At 42.0% G+C, this 15,724-nt stretch overlaps 1 protein-coding gene across 1 annotated transcript in view; it reads left to right on the forward strand.

The window, feature by feature from the left end:
• LOC149244654 (uncharacterized) overlaps window positions 1-15,571 on the forward strand; it is a 35,241-nt gene extending 19,670 nt beyond the window's left edge. Inside the window, exon 4 of the mRNA XM_089371611.1 lies at window positions 15,373-15,571. Within this exon, the coding sequence (XP_089227737.1) occupies window positions 15,373-15,571 (199 nt within the window). The remainder of the gene's footprint in view (window positions 1-15,372) is intronic.
• The last annotated feature ends 153 nt before the right edge of the window (window positions 15,572-15,724 follow it).

The following is a 15,724-nucleotide window of genomic DNA, read 5'->3' on the forward strand; positions in this document are numbered from 1 at the left end:
AATGGGAGGGCACGGTGCTGTTCTCAAGGTATTGGTGCACATCAATGTACCAAGTGTTTGTGCTAGTAGTGGGGGAGGCTCGCTCAATGTTGTGCATATCAATTTCTTGCTCCCATCCTGAAATATTTTCTTTTTCTTCCTTTATGTTCACTGCATCTACCACTAGTAAAAAAATATCATGGCCCTTGATTGTGTGAATGGATTGATTTCTAGATCATATTCTTGCAGCCCGGTCTTCCAGTTCGCTCTCCTTTCACCCAACCTTTGTTGAACGAGCAACGATCTCACTGTTGGGTGCGAGACAAAGAATGCAATAATTCTTCAATAGATAGGGCTGAAATTTCTTCACCTCCTTGTATGTCGCATAAGCTTGTTTGTCCATGGCGGGGTAGTTAAGTTTTGGTCCTTGCAAACTCACACTCATGAAGGAGATAGGCCGCTCATTGTTTAGTTCATCCTTTTGGGTGAGTACATCGGTGAGAGAAGTGTGAGAAGCAAAAGTGCAGAGAAATAAATATTTATTGAAGTCTAGGTTGTACAATGCAGGTGCTTCTGCTATAACCTATTTAATACAGGAATATGCATCATTTTCCCTTTTATCCCATTTATAAAATACATCCTTCTTCACCATCTCTTGTATAAAGTTCACATATCATATGTATAGGGGATGAGAACTACACTAGTAATATTACTACTACTACTAAATGTACAAAGGTCATTTTCACTAGTTGGACTAGGAAGGAGATCCAACTGTGTATCTAGTGGGACTTGGGATGGCTTTGCAAGGTAACACCCAAGTTGGGTTTCAAGGAAACAATTGCCGAAAATTAGTTCTGTGAAAGCCATCAATTCATTCTGTCTATTCAAGTGAGTGACAATGTGTTTCATGTATCTTTATAAATCCACCCAGATCTAATTATTTCTACCATTATATGGAAGCCATAAATGTGACTAGTCTATAGAAAAGTGCCCTTGTATCTTGCTGGACCAGTCTCTGCTCAACAACACTCTTTAAGCTTCCAAAATGTCCACAATCACTATGTTGATACATTGATGGACTCACCCATCAGATGATAAGTGGATGATCACATCTATGAGTTAACTAATTGCATGAACCTGAGTTATGTCTAGATAAATAATTTGTGCATCTGTTTTGTCCCATTTTTCATTGATTTTTTGGGCAATAGATAATGACATTATGTTCACTGATGCACTAGAGTTAACCAAGCAATTGTGTACATTGAAATTAAATATTTCAAAAGTTAACAGAAAAGTGAGGCATAGTGTATTTGAATCCATTGTTAAAGCATTAAGTACAGATTCGAGAAAACCAGAAGACTTACCAGATCCCTTGTTTGAGGAAGCATCATTACCTATGGAGGACTTCCCAAGTGCTCGTAAGAGGATGTCCCGCTAGACCGTGATAGTTGTTAACTCAAACATTGAAATCTTCACATGAACCTTCTTCATGTCATCAAATATGTTTTATTCCATACTGGGAAGAATGTCCGAGTGACTGGGGGTGTAAGTTGGTTTGTGGCTTCCAGAGTGATGGTTTTGTCCTTACTTCTCGTGGAAGAAGTTTTCATTGAGACTACTTTCCCAAACTTGCTTTGAGTGTTCTGCACTTTGTTGACAGGTGGATTGATTTTCCTCAACATATTTTCTTTAGGTTTCTACTTGGGCAGCTTGACTGTAATGTATGGCCCTTGGCTTCTTAGGTTGTACCAGTTGGCCTGCTTCTGGGCTGGACCATCACTCAGAAGCTACTTGTCGGCAATACTCTTTTTGGCTATGAGTATACAATTGAATATGTTTACTGCATGCCCGACACTTGGAGTTTCATCAACTGTAGCATCTTCTTCCTATTCTTCTGTAGGCTTAGTATGCTCCTCAACCATCATCGCATCAACAAGATGCGTAGCAAGTGTGATCATGGCCTGATTCCACTATGGGCACATTTTCTATTATGATATTCTTGATGATACAAACAATATTGATCTAGCCCAATTTTTCAATATTCAATAGAACATTAGAGCTCTGGGAAGACTTTGACGAATGGTTGTTGTTACTGCCAAAAGTTACAGTCCTTCTGAACAGGTTGAATCTAGGAGGCTTGTTTCTCACATTGGTCTCGCTTGAACTCTATTTGAGCTATGCCATCTCATTTGATAGAGTCTTGACAAGGTACGTTAAGCGTTCAAGATCATACGGTTCTTTCTCTTTGGCCTTTCTCACGGAGGCCTCAGACCTTTAACCATGTCTTTGGAGTATTTTGTTGGTTCATCCCCGAAGATGACTCCAATTGCACACAATTACTTCTCAACAAAGATAACCTCTTCACAAATTTCCATTAATGTTTGTTTCACAGTTCGCTTCACAAATTGCGCAATGTTTGCTGGCAAGGTAGAAGTGTGGTAATCTACTATGATGGAGTCATGAGGTTTCATGTTTTTTGGAATTTTATTCAAGATGTGGTTGAACCTCTGATTGAAGTATTTTAATTTCTCCTTTTGATCCATATTAAGATTACCCAGCTCTTTCAATAACATGGCGAGGGTCTTATCATCAATAAATTTTTCAAGGAAGATTTTTCTTGAACCCCCTCCAATTTTGGATGGAGTTCGGGGGAAGGTTGTGATACCACACAACTACTCTACCATCCAAGGTACATGGGAAACTTCTACATGCAAAATCATCGTGACATACCTCAAGTGTCTGTAGATGTAGGTAAAAGTTGTCTAGATGGTCTTCAAACTTTAGTGTTTAGGGTCATACTTCGTTAAGAGCTTCTCCAAATGCTTTGGCATATTGTGTAAAACACCTGGAAGTGCAAGTGGGACCTGAGTCATCTAATCCATATCTTTGTCTGCCATGTCTTCTTCTTCGCTCTCCTCTTCTTATTTTTCATAATCTGATGGCTCTTATTCCTCTTACTCTTCTTCGCCTGACTCGTAGAAAGTTGTGTCTGAAAGTAAAATGTTATCTTCGTCACCACTGTTAAATAGTGTGTTGATGGTGCTGGACTGGCCAACATGTAAGGGGATCTCCCTGATAAGAAGTCCCAATTAGACCTCAGACTGTTTGGTGTAGGAGTCCCAGTAGTGGGTTGTATGGTAATGCTTGGACCGTGAGTTCACACAGAGGCAAGTAAGATGACTCTGTTGGTAGCAAGGGTGTGACAGCTGCAGTGACTCAAGGAAGGTGCATGAGAGGTTCTAACACATGGGGGGTGAGATGAGTGCACCCCTTGGAAACCTATAATAGTACTTGGATGGGTAGGGAACACACGAGCGAAGATGCATCACAAGTTGGAAAGAAAGTTAGCTGGAAACCGAAGTGATGGTTAAACCAACAACACATTTAAGAAAGATTCATACATACTCATACAAAATAATCCATACATGCATGTGTAAGAAAGCAAATAAATATTCCATTTAGAGTAAATGAGATAGCTAGAATATAATACAACATATGCATGGAATGTGCTGGCTCTTATTATATAAAAAAGTGTAAGTTCTAGTCATACAATACATCCATGTCCAACCACTAGCTCCAATAGTGAAATGTTATAGCCACATCCACCTGCTCCTCCAAAGAGATGTACTAGCTCCGTGTAGTGGAGAAGCCAAGGCATGTTACAATACTATCCAAGCATTCTCTAAGATAATCCTATCGAAGCTTGGTTGCCCAAAATCCTATACAATGAGTTATGAGGGACTATTTATAGCAAAGGGTGGGGTGACACCTAACATTCCTCTTTGTGATAGTTCAACTACCCTCATGACTCTTCCTCTACTCTATGACTATTATATGAAATTATCGACACTTGACTTACACTTGATAATACATACATTACAATGCACATGTACTCATGTGATACAACATGGCTTGAGAAATCCAAGCAAAACATCACTGACACTCAATCCATTGTGATGAGACCAACTCTTTGACATGCTTGTGATGGTGAAGGTGGTGAGCAGATGCCAAGCTTGGTCATCCATGATGGTGTGCATGCACACCATTGTGACCTCTTGCTGAAGTGAACTCTTGCCTTTATTGCATCTGGGTGCATTAGTATGGTTCCTCCATCTGACTCGTCTGCTAGCATGTGCATGGTCTTTGGGTGCAGATGAACTAGTAACACACTAATGCATAGTGTATTTACTAATCTTCCAGTGTGTGCTGGAGGTCATGCACATCAACTGCCAACTACAAGTTTAGCTCTAGTCAGACTTACTTCTTCTCTTCGTGTTGGGCGTGGAATCCCCCCAAGACATGTTTTGGGGCCTAAATTCCAACTTTTGACCACGTACGTTGTAAAGACTCTGCGACGCGCAAAGTCATAATAGAGTCACAGGGTGGTCCGCCCTTGTTTTTGTAATGTAATATCTGTTTGAAAGATCTACCCATGGTCTGCGGACCATGGGATTGCATAAATAGAGCAAGGATCTAAGTGTAGAAGACAATTAAGGGAATAGAAGCATGATGAGTCAAAGGAATTGATTGAGTCGAAGTGTAAGTTGTGTCTTTGGGTCGTAGAGTAGGAGAAGGCTTTGCAGTTGTGTGCACAGAGGCCTAGTAGTCTACAACTGAGTGCGTAGACCCCTGTAGCTGAGTGCGCAGGGCAAGTTGAGTCTGTAACCGTGGGAAGAATTAATAAAGAGAAGTTTTACCATATTTCTGTGTATCTTTTCTTGTTTTATGTATTATTGGGTATCAATTGCAAGTTTACTGTTTACTTACTGCGTGAACTCATATGAATGTGCTGAATAAGTAAATATAATACAAGGCATCCATTTACACGAAGATAACTAACTGGTGTAAGAAGAGAAGTAATATCTCGGGTGTGAATTAGGGAAAAGATGCAGAGCGCTGCTCCTATAGCGCAGGAGCCGCACAACCCTGATTAGGGTTGCGCGAAGGTGAATATATTAGGGCGCAAAGGCCAGGGAAGTGCGCGAAGTAACCTACGTGCAAGGACTAACAGTTGGACAGAATCAACCCCTCAGACATCTCAAGGGTGCGGAAACCTGGTTCCAGAACTCCCCCATACTACTTCGGGTGAGACCTCAGTCTGTGCTCTACGGACTGTTGCCGAAAGGGCCAGTAGTACAGGGATTTTTTTGGCTAATTAACTTCGAACCTGGGTCAGGCCCCAACAAGCCAACAAATGGTTCCGTTGCCAGGACCGGGATCTACATAGAGATGTCTGATGTCATATCCCTGGAATCCAACAAAGAAAGGATTTGAAGATTGGTTGGATAGGTGTAGGTTTTAAACTCGTACATAAATTACTTGCATATGAATTCTAAAACACAAAATAAACAATGCGAGAGCATAACACATAAAACACTTATACACAAAGATTTTCCCCTAGATCCCAAAACCAGGACTACCAACTTCATTTTTCATTATGTTCCTTTCAATGTTACAATACATATTTATACATGCCGAAGCATCCAATACCATGGACTGAAAAACCATCGCGTCCAAAACCATGGACCAAAAACCATTGCGTCCAAAACCATGTGCGAAAAATCATGCACAAAACCATAGGTAGGTCTACCCAACCTAATATAGGGTCCAAAAACAAAATTTTCCGGGGCGCTGCCCCATACCCCATAGAGTGGGGTTACCTACACCCCTCAAACCCCCTATGACCCCCCTCGCTACACAATCAACACAACGAAGGGGGGGCTTCGCCCCCCTTCTAACTCTTTCGTTGACTACATGGGCTAGTTGTGAAAAAAATATAACGCAACCCAACATTCTCCCACTTGTTGTTTTCTTTCCACAGGGGGCCACAAGAGAGCTTAGTCATTTATCCAATCCTGCAATGCCCATTGTTTCTCTACACCAAGAGAACTTCTCAGAGCTCACAGATTTTGTTAATGCATCTGCAGTATTCTTCAAAGTGTCCACCTTTACCAGCAACACCTTTTTTCTTCTATCATATCCCTCACAAAATGATATTGAACATAAATGTGCTTTGTCTTTGAATGATATGCACAGTTCTTTGCCATGAAAATTGCACTTTGGTTGTCACACTCTATCCTTATAGCTCCCTGTACTAAACCCATACTTGAACACAATATTTGAAACAAAACTACTTCCTTGCTTGCATGAGTGGCTACCATGTATCCTGCCTCTGTAGTTGATAGTGCCACTACAGATTGTTTCTTACTCATCCAACTAACTACACCTCCAAATAGGTTAAACACATACCCACTTGCAGATCTTCTTTGATCCAGATATCCAACCCAGTCTGCATCAACAAATCCACGAATATCCAACACTCTGTCCAATCCTGGTCTTCCTTGGTAGCACAAACCATAATCACTAGTGCCACACAAATACCTGAAAACTTGCTTCACTGCTGTCGAGTGCTCCTTCCCTAGTTTTGACATAAACCTGCTCAATACTCCCACTACATGTGCAATGTCTGGTCTAGTATAGACCATCACATACATTAAGCTACCGAATGCACTTGCATATGGAACACGAGACATGTCCTCTTCCTCTTCTTATGTCTTGGGACATTGTTCAGCAGATAACTTTACACCTACAGGAATAGGAACCTTCACCGGTTCAATATCCTGCATATTAAACCTCTGCAATATTGTCTCGACATACTTCCTCTAGTTTAACCAGAGCTTACTCTTTATCCGATCTCTTTTAATTTCCATGCCCAAAATATAGTTTGCAGCACCAAGATCTTTCATGTCGAATTTGGAGGACAAATGGGTCTTCAAATCCTAGATAATTTCTTTGTCATTTCCAACTAGAAACATATCATCCACATACAAGACCAAATAAATAACATGGTCACCAATTAATTTAAAATACACACAGTGATTTGCTTTGCTTCTGGTGAATCCAAGTCCCTGTATAAATGTATCGAATTTCTGATACCAAATCCTTGGTGACTTATTTAACCCATACAAAGACTTCTTTAACTTGCATACCAGTTCTTTCTTACCATTCACCACAAAACCTTCAAGTTGCTTCATGTAGATCTCCTCTTCTAGATCCCCAAAAAGAAATGCTGTCTTCACATCCATCTGTTCTACCTCAAAATCAAAAGTAGTAGCAACAGATAAAAGTAATCTAACAGAAGTTACCTTGGCAACAGGAGAAAAAATATCACTAAAATAAATTCCCGGCACCTGGGAATAACCTTTTGCTACCAACCGAGATTTGTATTTCTCCACCTTTCCTTTTGCATTTGTCTTCTTCTTGAACACCCATTTTCTGCCAATGGGTTTCCTTCCAGCCGTCAACTCCACCAGATCCCAAGCCTCATTTTTGTGCAAATATGCCATTTCATCAACCATGGCCTCTTTCTAGAGTTTTCCATCCTTTGAATCTACTGCTTGCTTCACAGTTCTGGGATCATCATTAGTAACAGATAAAGCAAAATTTGAATAGAAAGTAGATGGACTATACCTTTCTAGCTGCCTTCTTTCTTGAATTGATCTTCTCACACTCGGAGTTTGTGGCTCTTCATCTTTGGATTCCTCCTCTGCTGTAGAGTCTGATTCTTCCTCCTTTAGCTCAAACACTATCTTCTCAGGTTCCTTTGATTGGACTTCATGTTTAATAACATCTTTCACCTCTTTGAACACCACATCTTGGCTATACACAACCTTCCTTGTTACTGGGTTCCAAAGCTTATAACCCTTTAAACCATCCTTATACCCAATAAAGATGCACTTTTCAGATTTACTATCCAACTTGGTTCTTTTCTCCTTTGGAACATGTACATATGCATCACATCCAAATACCCTCAGATGTGAAAGAGAAGGTTTCATACCAGTCCATGCCTCTTGTGGAGTCTTATCTTCCAATGCTGATGAAGGTGATATGTTGACCAGGTAACATGCAGTCTCCACCACCTCTGCCGAGAATTCTTGTCCTAACCCGACACCATTGAGCATGCTTCTTACCCTTTCCATCAACGTCATGTTCATTCTTTCTGCAACTCCATTTTTCCGAGGTGTATATGGAGTAGTCTTCTGCCATGCTATATCACACTTCTTACAAAATTCTTCAAATTCCTTACTGCAAAACTCTCACCGTTATCTGTCCTCAGCACCTTTATCTTCTTCTCTGTTTGGTTTTCCACCAAAGCCTTAAATTCTTTAAGCCTGTCAAAGACTTTAGATTTCTTCTTAAGGAAATATATCCATGTATTCCTTGAGAAGTCATCTATAAATGATACATAGTACACAGACTTACCCAGTGATGGAACCTTCACAGGTCCAAACATATCACTGTGCACAAGCTCTAATATATGTTTTTCCCTCTTACCACTAGAGGGGAAACTTACATGATTCTGCTTCCTATATACACAATTTTCTCAGAAATCAAAATCCAGAGAGCTATTACTCATACCTTCTACCATACCTTTACCATGAAGTATTCGAAGGCCCTTCTCTCCAATATGTCTAAACCTTTGATGCCACAACATTGTCTTCTCTCTAGAGACCACTAGATTGTCTGCTCGACTTTCAAGAACCATAGAACTGTTGCACCCATCGATAACAGTGCTACCTTGCAGCTTGTACAGAGTTTCAATCTGAACTCCCTACATGAATACCAGTGCTCCCCGAACCATTTTGCAGGTATCCTTCTCGAACACTGTTTTTACACCTGCATCATATAGCTTGCTTACGGAAATTGGATTTCTAGCTAATGTAGGAATATGCAGAACACCCGGAAGTGTTATAACCCTTCCACCTTGCAACTTCAACTTTACTTTTCTGTGACCAATGACTCTAACCTTCCTGTCATCCCCCAAAAAGACATCACCACCATCATATTTCTCATACTCGCAGAACCACTCTCTATGGGGAGTGAAGTGAAGGGATGCACCTGAGTCAATCAACCATGCCTCATGATCTACATGTGTACTTGAAGAAGCCAAGTACACATCCCCACCTTCATCTGAGGTGGTTTTTGCCTCTGCAGAAGGAGCGTCATCAGATCCCTTTCCTTTATTAGGAGATTTATTTACAATCCCTTTTGTAGTGCCTTTCCTTTCCGCATTTCCAGCACACCACCTTTATAAGCTTTCCTGGAGGATTAGATCTCCCACTCAATGACTTATTTTTGTTTATGTTCTGGGACTGTTCTCGTACAGACAAGGCATCACCATTCTGTCTCTCCATATTTTTCCGTCTCATCTCCTTTGTCAGCAAGGATGAGACTATTTCATCAAACTGCAAGGCAGTTGCATTGCTACCTATTGCAATAACTAGACTATCCCACGAATTTGGTAGAGAACACAAAAAAATGATGCACTTATCTTCATCTAAAATTTTAATATCAACAGATAATAAATGACTTACCACAGTGTTAAATGTGTTTAGATGTTCTGTCACCAAGTCTCCATCTTTCATCCTCAGGTTATACAACTTTTTCCGTAGGAACAATTTATTCACCAGAGACTTAGATTGGTACAAAGTTCCCAACTTGTCCCAAAAAGCCTTCACCATAGCTTCCCTTGATACATTCAACAATACTAAATTTGAGACACACAATCGTATTGTGCTCTTAGCCTTTCGATCCAACTTCTTCCATTCTTGATCAGAAACTCTCGTTAGTTTAGTACCTAGATCTACCACGACTGATTTGAAAATGGGGCTCTTAGGCTTCTTATCTAACTTACAAGAACCTCTCCCACTTCCAAAGCTTTAAATTTTCCCAAGTCTATTTGATCAACCAATGCAGAAATAGGAAATGATTGAAAATATGGGTGTATGCTTGTATTTGTTTTCAGCTGATTATTTACTTTAAAATCTGTCGTTTGTGCTGATATGGGGAGGTACTTAAACTGATATATATGTGCATATAACGATAATGAAAGTAGAAATAAAAACAAACACATAAGACAACAATATAATATGGAGTTCACCCTGATATCTTGGGCTACATCTCCTTGAGCTCTAATCAACTTGATTAGGCTCTCTGGGATTATGGCAATAGTTATTTTACAAGTGATACACTTAACTCCAATGTTTTATGTAGGAAAATTGGGCTCAAAACACCATCTTATCCCTTGGCTCTTGGATCTCTTCGGTTTTCTAGCTCTGGCTCTTCGTTCTGGCTCTGGCTCTTGCTCTAGCTATGGCTCTGACTCTGGCTCTGGCTCTCAACTCTGGCTTCTGGCGCTCGCTCTGGCCCTTGGATCTGGCTTCTCTAAGCTCTTTTTCTTGGCCTTTTCATGCCTCTATGAGTCGCTTGACCTACAAGCAACTCCAACAACAATATGCTGCTGTCAATTGAGCTCTCTGGCTTTTCACTCGACCTCCGAGTGGCTCCAAAGACTCTCTACACATTCAACGTTTTTTCGCTGTTCGCTCTCTCTATTTCTGCTCTGTTCTCTCTATTCTTGGCTTAGGCCAATTTGTCTCATGACTGTTTGAATCCCTTCTTTCGGTTGTTACAGGCACTGCATCACCTCACAGGGAAAATGGCCACCTGTTCCATAATGGATAATTGTCAGGTTCATCGAAAACACTCGATTGTTTGAAGTGGTCATTATTTACGTTTACTCCAAGAATGCCCATGAAACACGAATCTCTACCAACTCATCGTCCACGTCGAACTTCAAACCTTTATATGCCGTAGCTTATTTCTCCTGTTGAATCCAGTTTCCCATTGGGTGAAATCTCCATCATTAGATCTACGGCCTCCAGATCCTACGATCATCGCTGTTATCGCGTGGTTGACTTGGTTGGACGTTAGCCCACGATGAGAGCAGTTTTCTCTCTCATCCGCCGGACACACGTCAAGCAACGTATGGAATCGCTCACTCTCCTGAAAGTTATGCTTACTGCCCAAAACGCTTCCGATATTCCGCCGGTTTTGGAGCGTGGGACCCGCTTATCATTTCAGCGCTTCTCCCACGGTTTCTTGGCTTTCCTTGTGACCGAGCACTTGGGGCTTTACCATTTCAAGGGGTTTTGCCCAGCGATGTGCAATTATGCGCTAATCGCGCATCAGAAACAACCTCCATTTTCTAGTTTGAGCCTCCTAACTTCCATTTTTGAACCATGCACAGTCCCCATGGGCTACCGGTCAATGCGCTTTGACTAAAGGTCCTCGTTGCTCTGTGCTGGCTACAAATTGTCATTGTTCAGAGGTTATTTCTGATAGGCTTCGACATCCGTAAGACTTTAAACTTCAGTATGAGCTTTTACAATGTTCGGGTAGCTTTAAGAGAGTTTAAGGATCCAAATTCGGATCAACGACCCACTAATCTTTATCCACCAATAGATCCTCCATCTTGAGTTTACATAACTCAAAACTCTGACCATTAAATTTCTTGATCTCTATCTTTCCACTACTTGCCATCCTCTTTCACCACCAGAATCGATCTCGTAGATCTCTCACTCAATAGGGTCTACCACAGGCCCGAGCGAAACCCCTCAACAACAAAGGCATCCCCTTGAAGCCAAAAATCTATGATACCAAATGTAGGTTTTAACCTCATACATAAATTACCTACACATGAATTCTAAAACACAGAAAATTAACAATGCGAGAGCATGACACATAAAACACATATACACAGAGATTTTCCCCTGGATCCCAAAACTGAGACTACCAGCTTGATTTTTCATTATGTTCCTTTCAATGTTACAATACATATTGATACATGCTGAAGCATCCAATACCCTGGAATGAAAAACCATCGCGTCCAAAACCATGGACCGAAAACCATCGCGTCCAAAATCATGTGCAAAAAATCATGCACAAAACCATAGGTAGGTCCGCCTAACTTAATATAGGGTCCAAAAACAAAATTTTCTGGGGCGCTACCCCAGACCCCATAGAATGGGGTTACCTGCATCCCTCAAACCCCCTATGACCCCCCCCCCCCCCCCCACTACACAATCGGCACAACGAAGGGGGGGCTTCGCCCCCCTTCTAACTCCTCGGTTAACTATGTGAGCTAGTTGTGGAAAGAATATAACACAACCCAACAATAGGAAGATTCACGAGTTCGTGGCGCAGGAGAATGGGAATCCGCGACTATCAAAAGAACAGTGGTTAGACTGCTACCTGTACACAAAAATCTACGAATTGTTTTTCGCATCTTTCCCTACTGAGCTATATGAGTGGATCACGAAGATAACTAAAAAAAAAAGGAAGGTTCAAGCTTTTTGACAGATCTATTGTGTGGACTCCAGAATTGGTGTGCAGGTTGGAAGAATCGGAGGATATGATCATGCGTGCTGTTGATCACTGGATCGTTCAAATTATAGGAGGATTCATTTCTGAATTTGCGGTAGATACTTCAGTCAACTACAATGAGGCAGAGCGATGCTTCCTCAAAGGACCGCAAGGTAAGTAAGTTAAGTCTTTGAACACTTGGATTAAAAATCTACTATGTGAAAATAATGTTATGCAAATAAATTGATGTTCGGGGCTACACGAAGTGAGATAATTTACAGAAACAAAGGTAGTGAAGAACCAGAAACTAGCCCCTTGATTTCACCTCCATGAGGGGACGAGGAAGAACTCACGAAGGTCTCACCAAGAAGTGTGATCAATTTGATAAGGCAGAGGATTCCATGCATACCGCCCCCACCCACACCACCGCCAGTTTCACTGTCTTCACCCGCATCTTCTCCCATACCACCTCCACCACCATCGCGAACCAATATGGCAAGCGCGATAAAGTTGCCAGTGTTCAAGGGAGTAGGAAATGATGATCTAGACCAATTTTGGTTTGTGATAAAGCCTGTATGGGAAGCGTAGGGAGTCACGAATGATAACATAAAGAAGGAAATGTTGGTCAGTGCTCTACAGGATCATGTGCTGACCTGACACATTAAGCATTCTAATGACAATCCAAATTCGGGGATCGCAGACATCCAAATTGCGCTGAACAGTGAATTTAGTAGGTTGAAGTCAGAGGCGCAGTTGATCATTGTGTTCAAGGAGATCACGATGCTACTAGGATAGATCCCTTGGGAGTTGGCTCAGAGACTGAAGTGCACAATTCACGAAGCTAACATGACTTTGACAGATGGAAAACACTGTGAATAGTTTGTAGCATCGTTAACGCTACATCTAAGGAATGCACTGTCACTATAGAGGCTAATAACTCAGGCCGAGGCCTTGGAAATCATAATGAGACTACACGAGACCCAGATATAGGATCCCAACTTGGGAGTTTAGCAGATTCACGTGCAATTGAAAAACCTGTGCCTTGAGATGCAAAGTATGAAACAAGATAGGCCAGCTCACCCAGAAGTGCGTGACAAGGTATGGTACGTAAAGTGCAAGGGTCAGGGTCATGACAAGGACCATTGCCTAGTGTTCACAAATTACCTCACGGGAGGAGGACTAATGTCGTTGAGACCAGAGGGATAGGCAGGACTTAGCGCGGCGCCTGCATTATGGTGCACAATTTGTCAAATAGGAGGGAAGCATGCTATGGATAACTGCCATATGTTGCATAAGTACACACAGAATTCACAACAGTTCTTCTCTAATTTTTGTAGGTCAGTGGGACATGATGAGCGCACTTGTAGAAGTTATGAGCTAATGATGGATAGGACTCCTAGCTACAGATTTCAGGCAGAAACACAACCCCTTGAACAGAACGTAGGGATGGTGCGAACCAGATTTTAGGGGCACGGACGAGGCCGAGGTGTAGGAGGACCTGGAAGAGGTCGCGGATAACTGATATGTTACAATTGTGGAGGACTAGGACACTATGCCCGCGATTGTACAAATCTTACGCGTCCATCATGCTTGTATTGTACATTATTTGATCATGAGACCGAGGATTTTCCCACACTGATAGCAAGGTTGCAAGACAAGGGAGCACTACAACCTCCCCCGACTTAGAACTTGCAAATGCCATGTGAGGAAGACCCTAATGTGAATATTGTGCTTCGAAGTGGAATTACAACAGGGGATGACAAAGGAACGTAGCCTGAAAAGAGTACTTGGGTTCGCAAGGCTTCGACAAAAGAACCAGAGTTTGATTTAGAGCATACTAAGGAAACCTTCATGGAATCTAGGAAGAGCCTCGCTGATGCCTCCACTTCAGAAAGCAAAGCTAGACTGGAGCCGGACATGGACCCATCAATGCTTACAACATTCCTGGAAACATGCATGAAGCTATTGCGTGACAACAAGGCTGTAAAGGGACTGCATGAACTTATAAATAGATGCGCTATGATCATGCCAGGAGAACCGCATGTAGTCCAAAAGATTGGAAAGCACGCGACGAGGATGGGAAGAGAGATGAGATTGACCGCACAGATTGGAGAATATGAGATGGACCAAGTGATTGTGGACCTAGGATCAGATGCGAACGTTCTGCCGAAGCAGACATGGGAGCGCATGGGAAGGCCTACACTGCAATGGTCTCCTATCCAACTGTGAATGGCGAACTAGCAAAAGATCTTACCTATGGGAAGATTGTAGGGAATCACAGTGGATATCGAAGGAGCAAGTGCGTTAGTAGATTTCGAAGTGATAGAGATTGTTGATGACAACAAACCCTACCCCATGCTATTAGGAATAGATTAGGCCACTAACATGAATGGGGTGATAAATCTAAAGAAGCGCAAGATGATTTTTGAGAAAAAGTCTCTGCGCATAGTTGTACCTTTGGACCCTATAGAAGGACCGCGCTACATGGAGCTAGTGCGTGACTATGAAAGTGATGGTGACTTGGACTGCATCTACAAGATAACAATGTGAGAGAAAGACTGGGCAAATCCAACCGCGGATGGACGAATCTCATGGGATCTCGTGCACATTGGATTCTGATGAGGAGATAGAACAATGGTAGAACTGGTTACATGAAGTAACCACACTAAACTGTAACATGATGATGAGATCGCTGCGCTGCATATCAACAGAGGTAAGGGATCTGCCTGCGTATGATGGGTTAAGTGAGGTAGATGACTTCCTAAACAGATTTGAAGAGAGGTGCCGAAATATCAATGTTTCAAAGCTTTGAAATGTGTATTGCGCATTGCACGCGCGAGATGGTGGGGTACGCACCAAGGAAGCTTTGAGGACTGGTGCAAATGCAGGAGAATGATGCACAAGATTTCATGACAGAATGATCCGCACGCGCACCCGTCTAGATGGATACAAGCATATTTTAAAAAAACTACGCAGATGCACACAGACTTCACGATGGGGGACACAGTAAATAACCATGTGCGGGCTTTGCAATGGCACGAATGATCCCTCTGACTGGAACAACGAAGTATGTAAAGACCAAGTGTGCAGAAGGTTATCCATGCTGAAGCCTTTAACGAAATATGCGAAATGTTGAACAAGGTACACAACGTGTAGCAAACTAATTGGGATGGTTCTATGGGATTATAGAAGCATGTGTAAGAAATTGACAAAGCAGGCGCCTCCAAGGCTGGAGTATGGAGCGAATGCTGTAATCCCTATAGAGTATAAAATGCTTAGTCCACGCATAGCAGCACCAGTAGATAGGATGGCTCGTGGATCCTTGGAAGAAGGGATCGCGCAGCTGAACGAAGCAGAACGCTTGGGACCTGAGGAAGAAATCCCATAGGGTGATCTTAGGCTCTAACAACTTAGGAAAGAAAGGGTGTGATTAAGGGAGAAAAGCGCTCTTGTGGAAGCGGAAGTCAAGAAGCTTGAGGATGGAATAAAGGAAGATTTTCTTGATAAGAAGACTAGGGTGATAAAACATGGTGTGCATGAT

Source organism: Pinus tabuliformis, chromosome 8 (assembly GCF_031772625.1).
Source record: "Pinus tabuliformis cultivar Carrire ecotype Pingquan chromosome 8, CPIR1, whole genome shotgun sequence".
NCBI lineage: Eukaryota > Viridiplantae > Streptophyta > Pinopsida > Pinales > Pinaceae > Pinus > Pinus tabuliformis.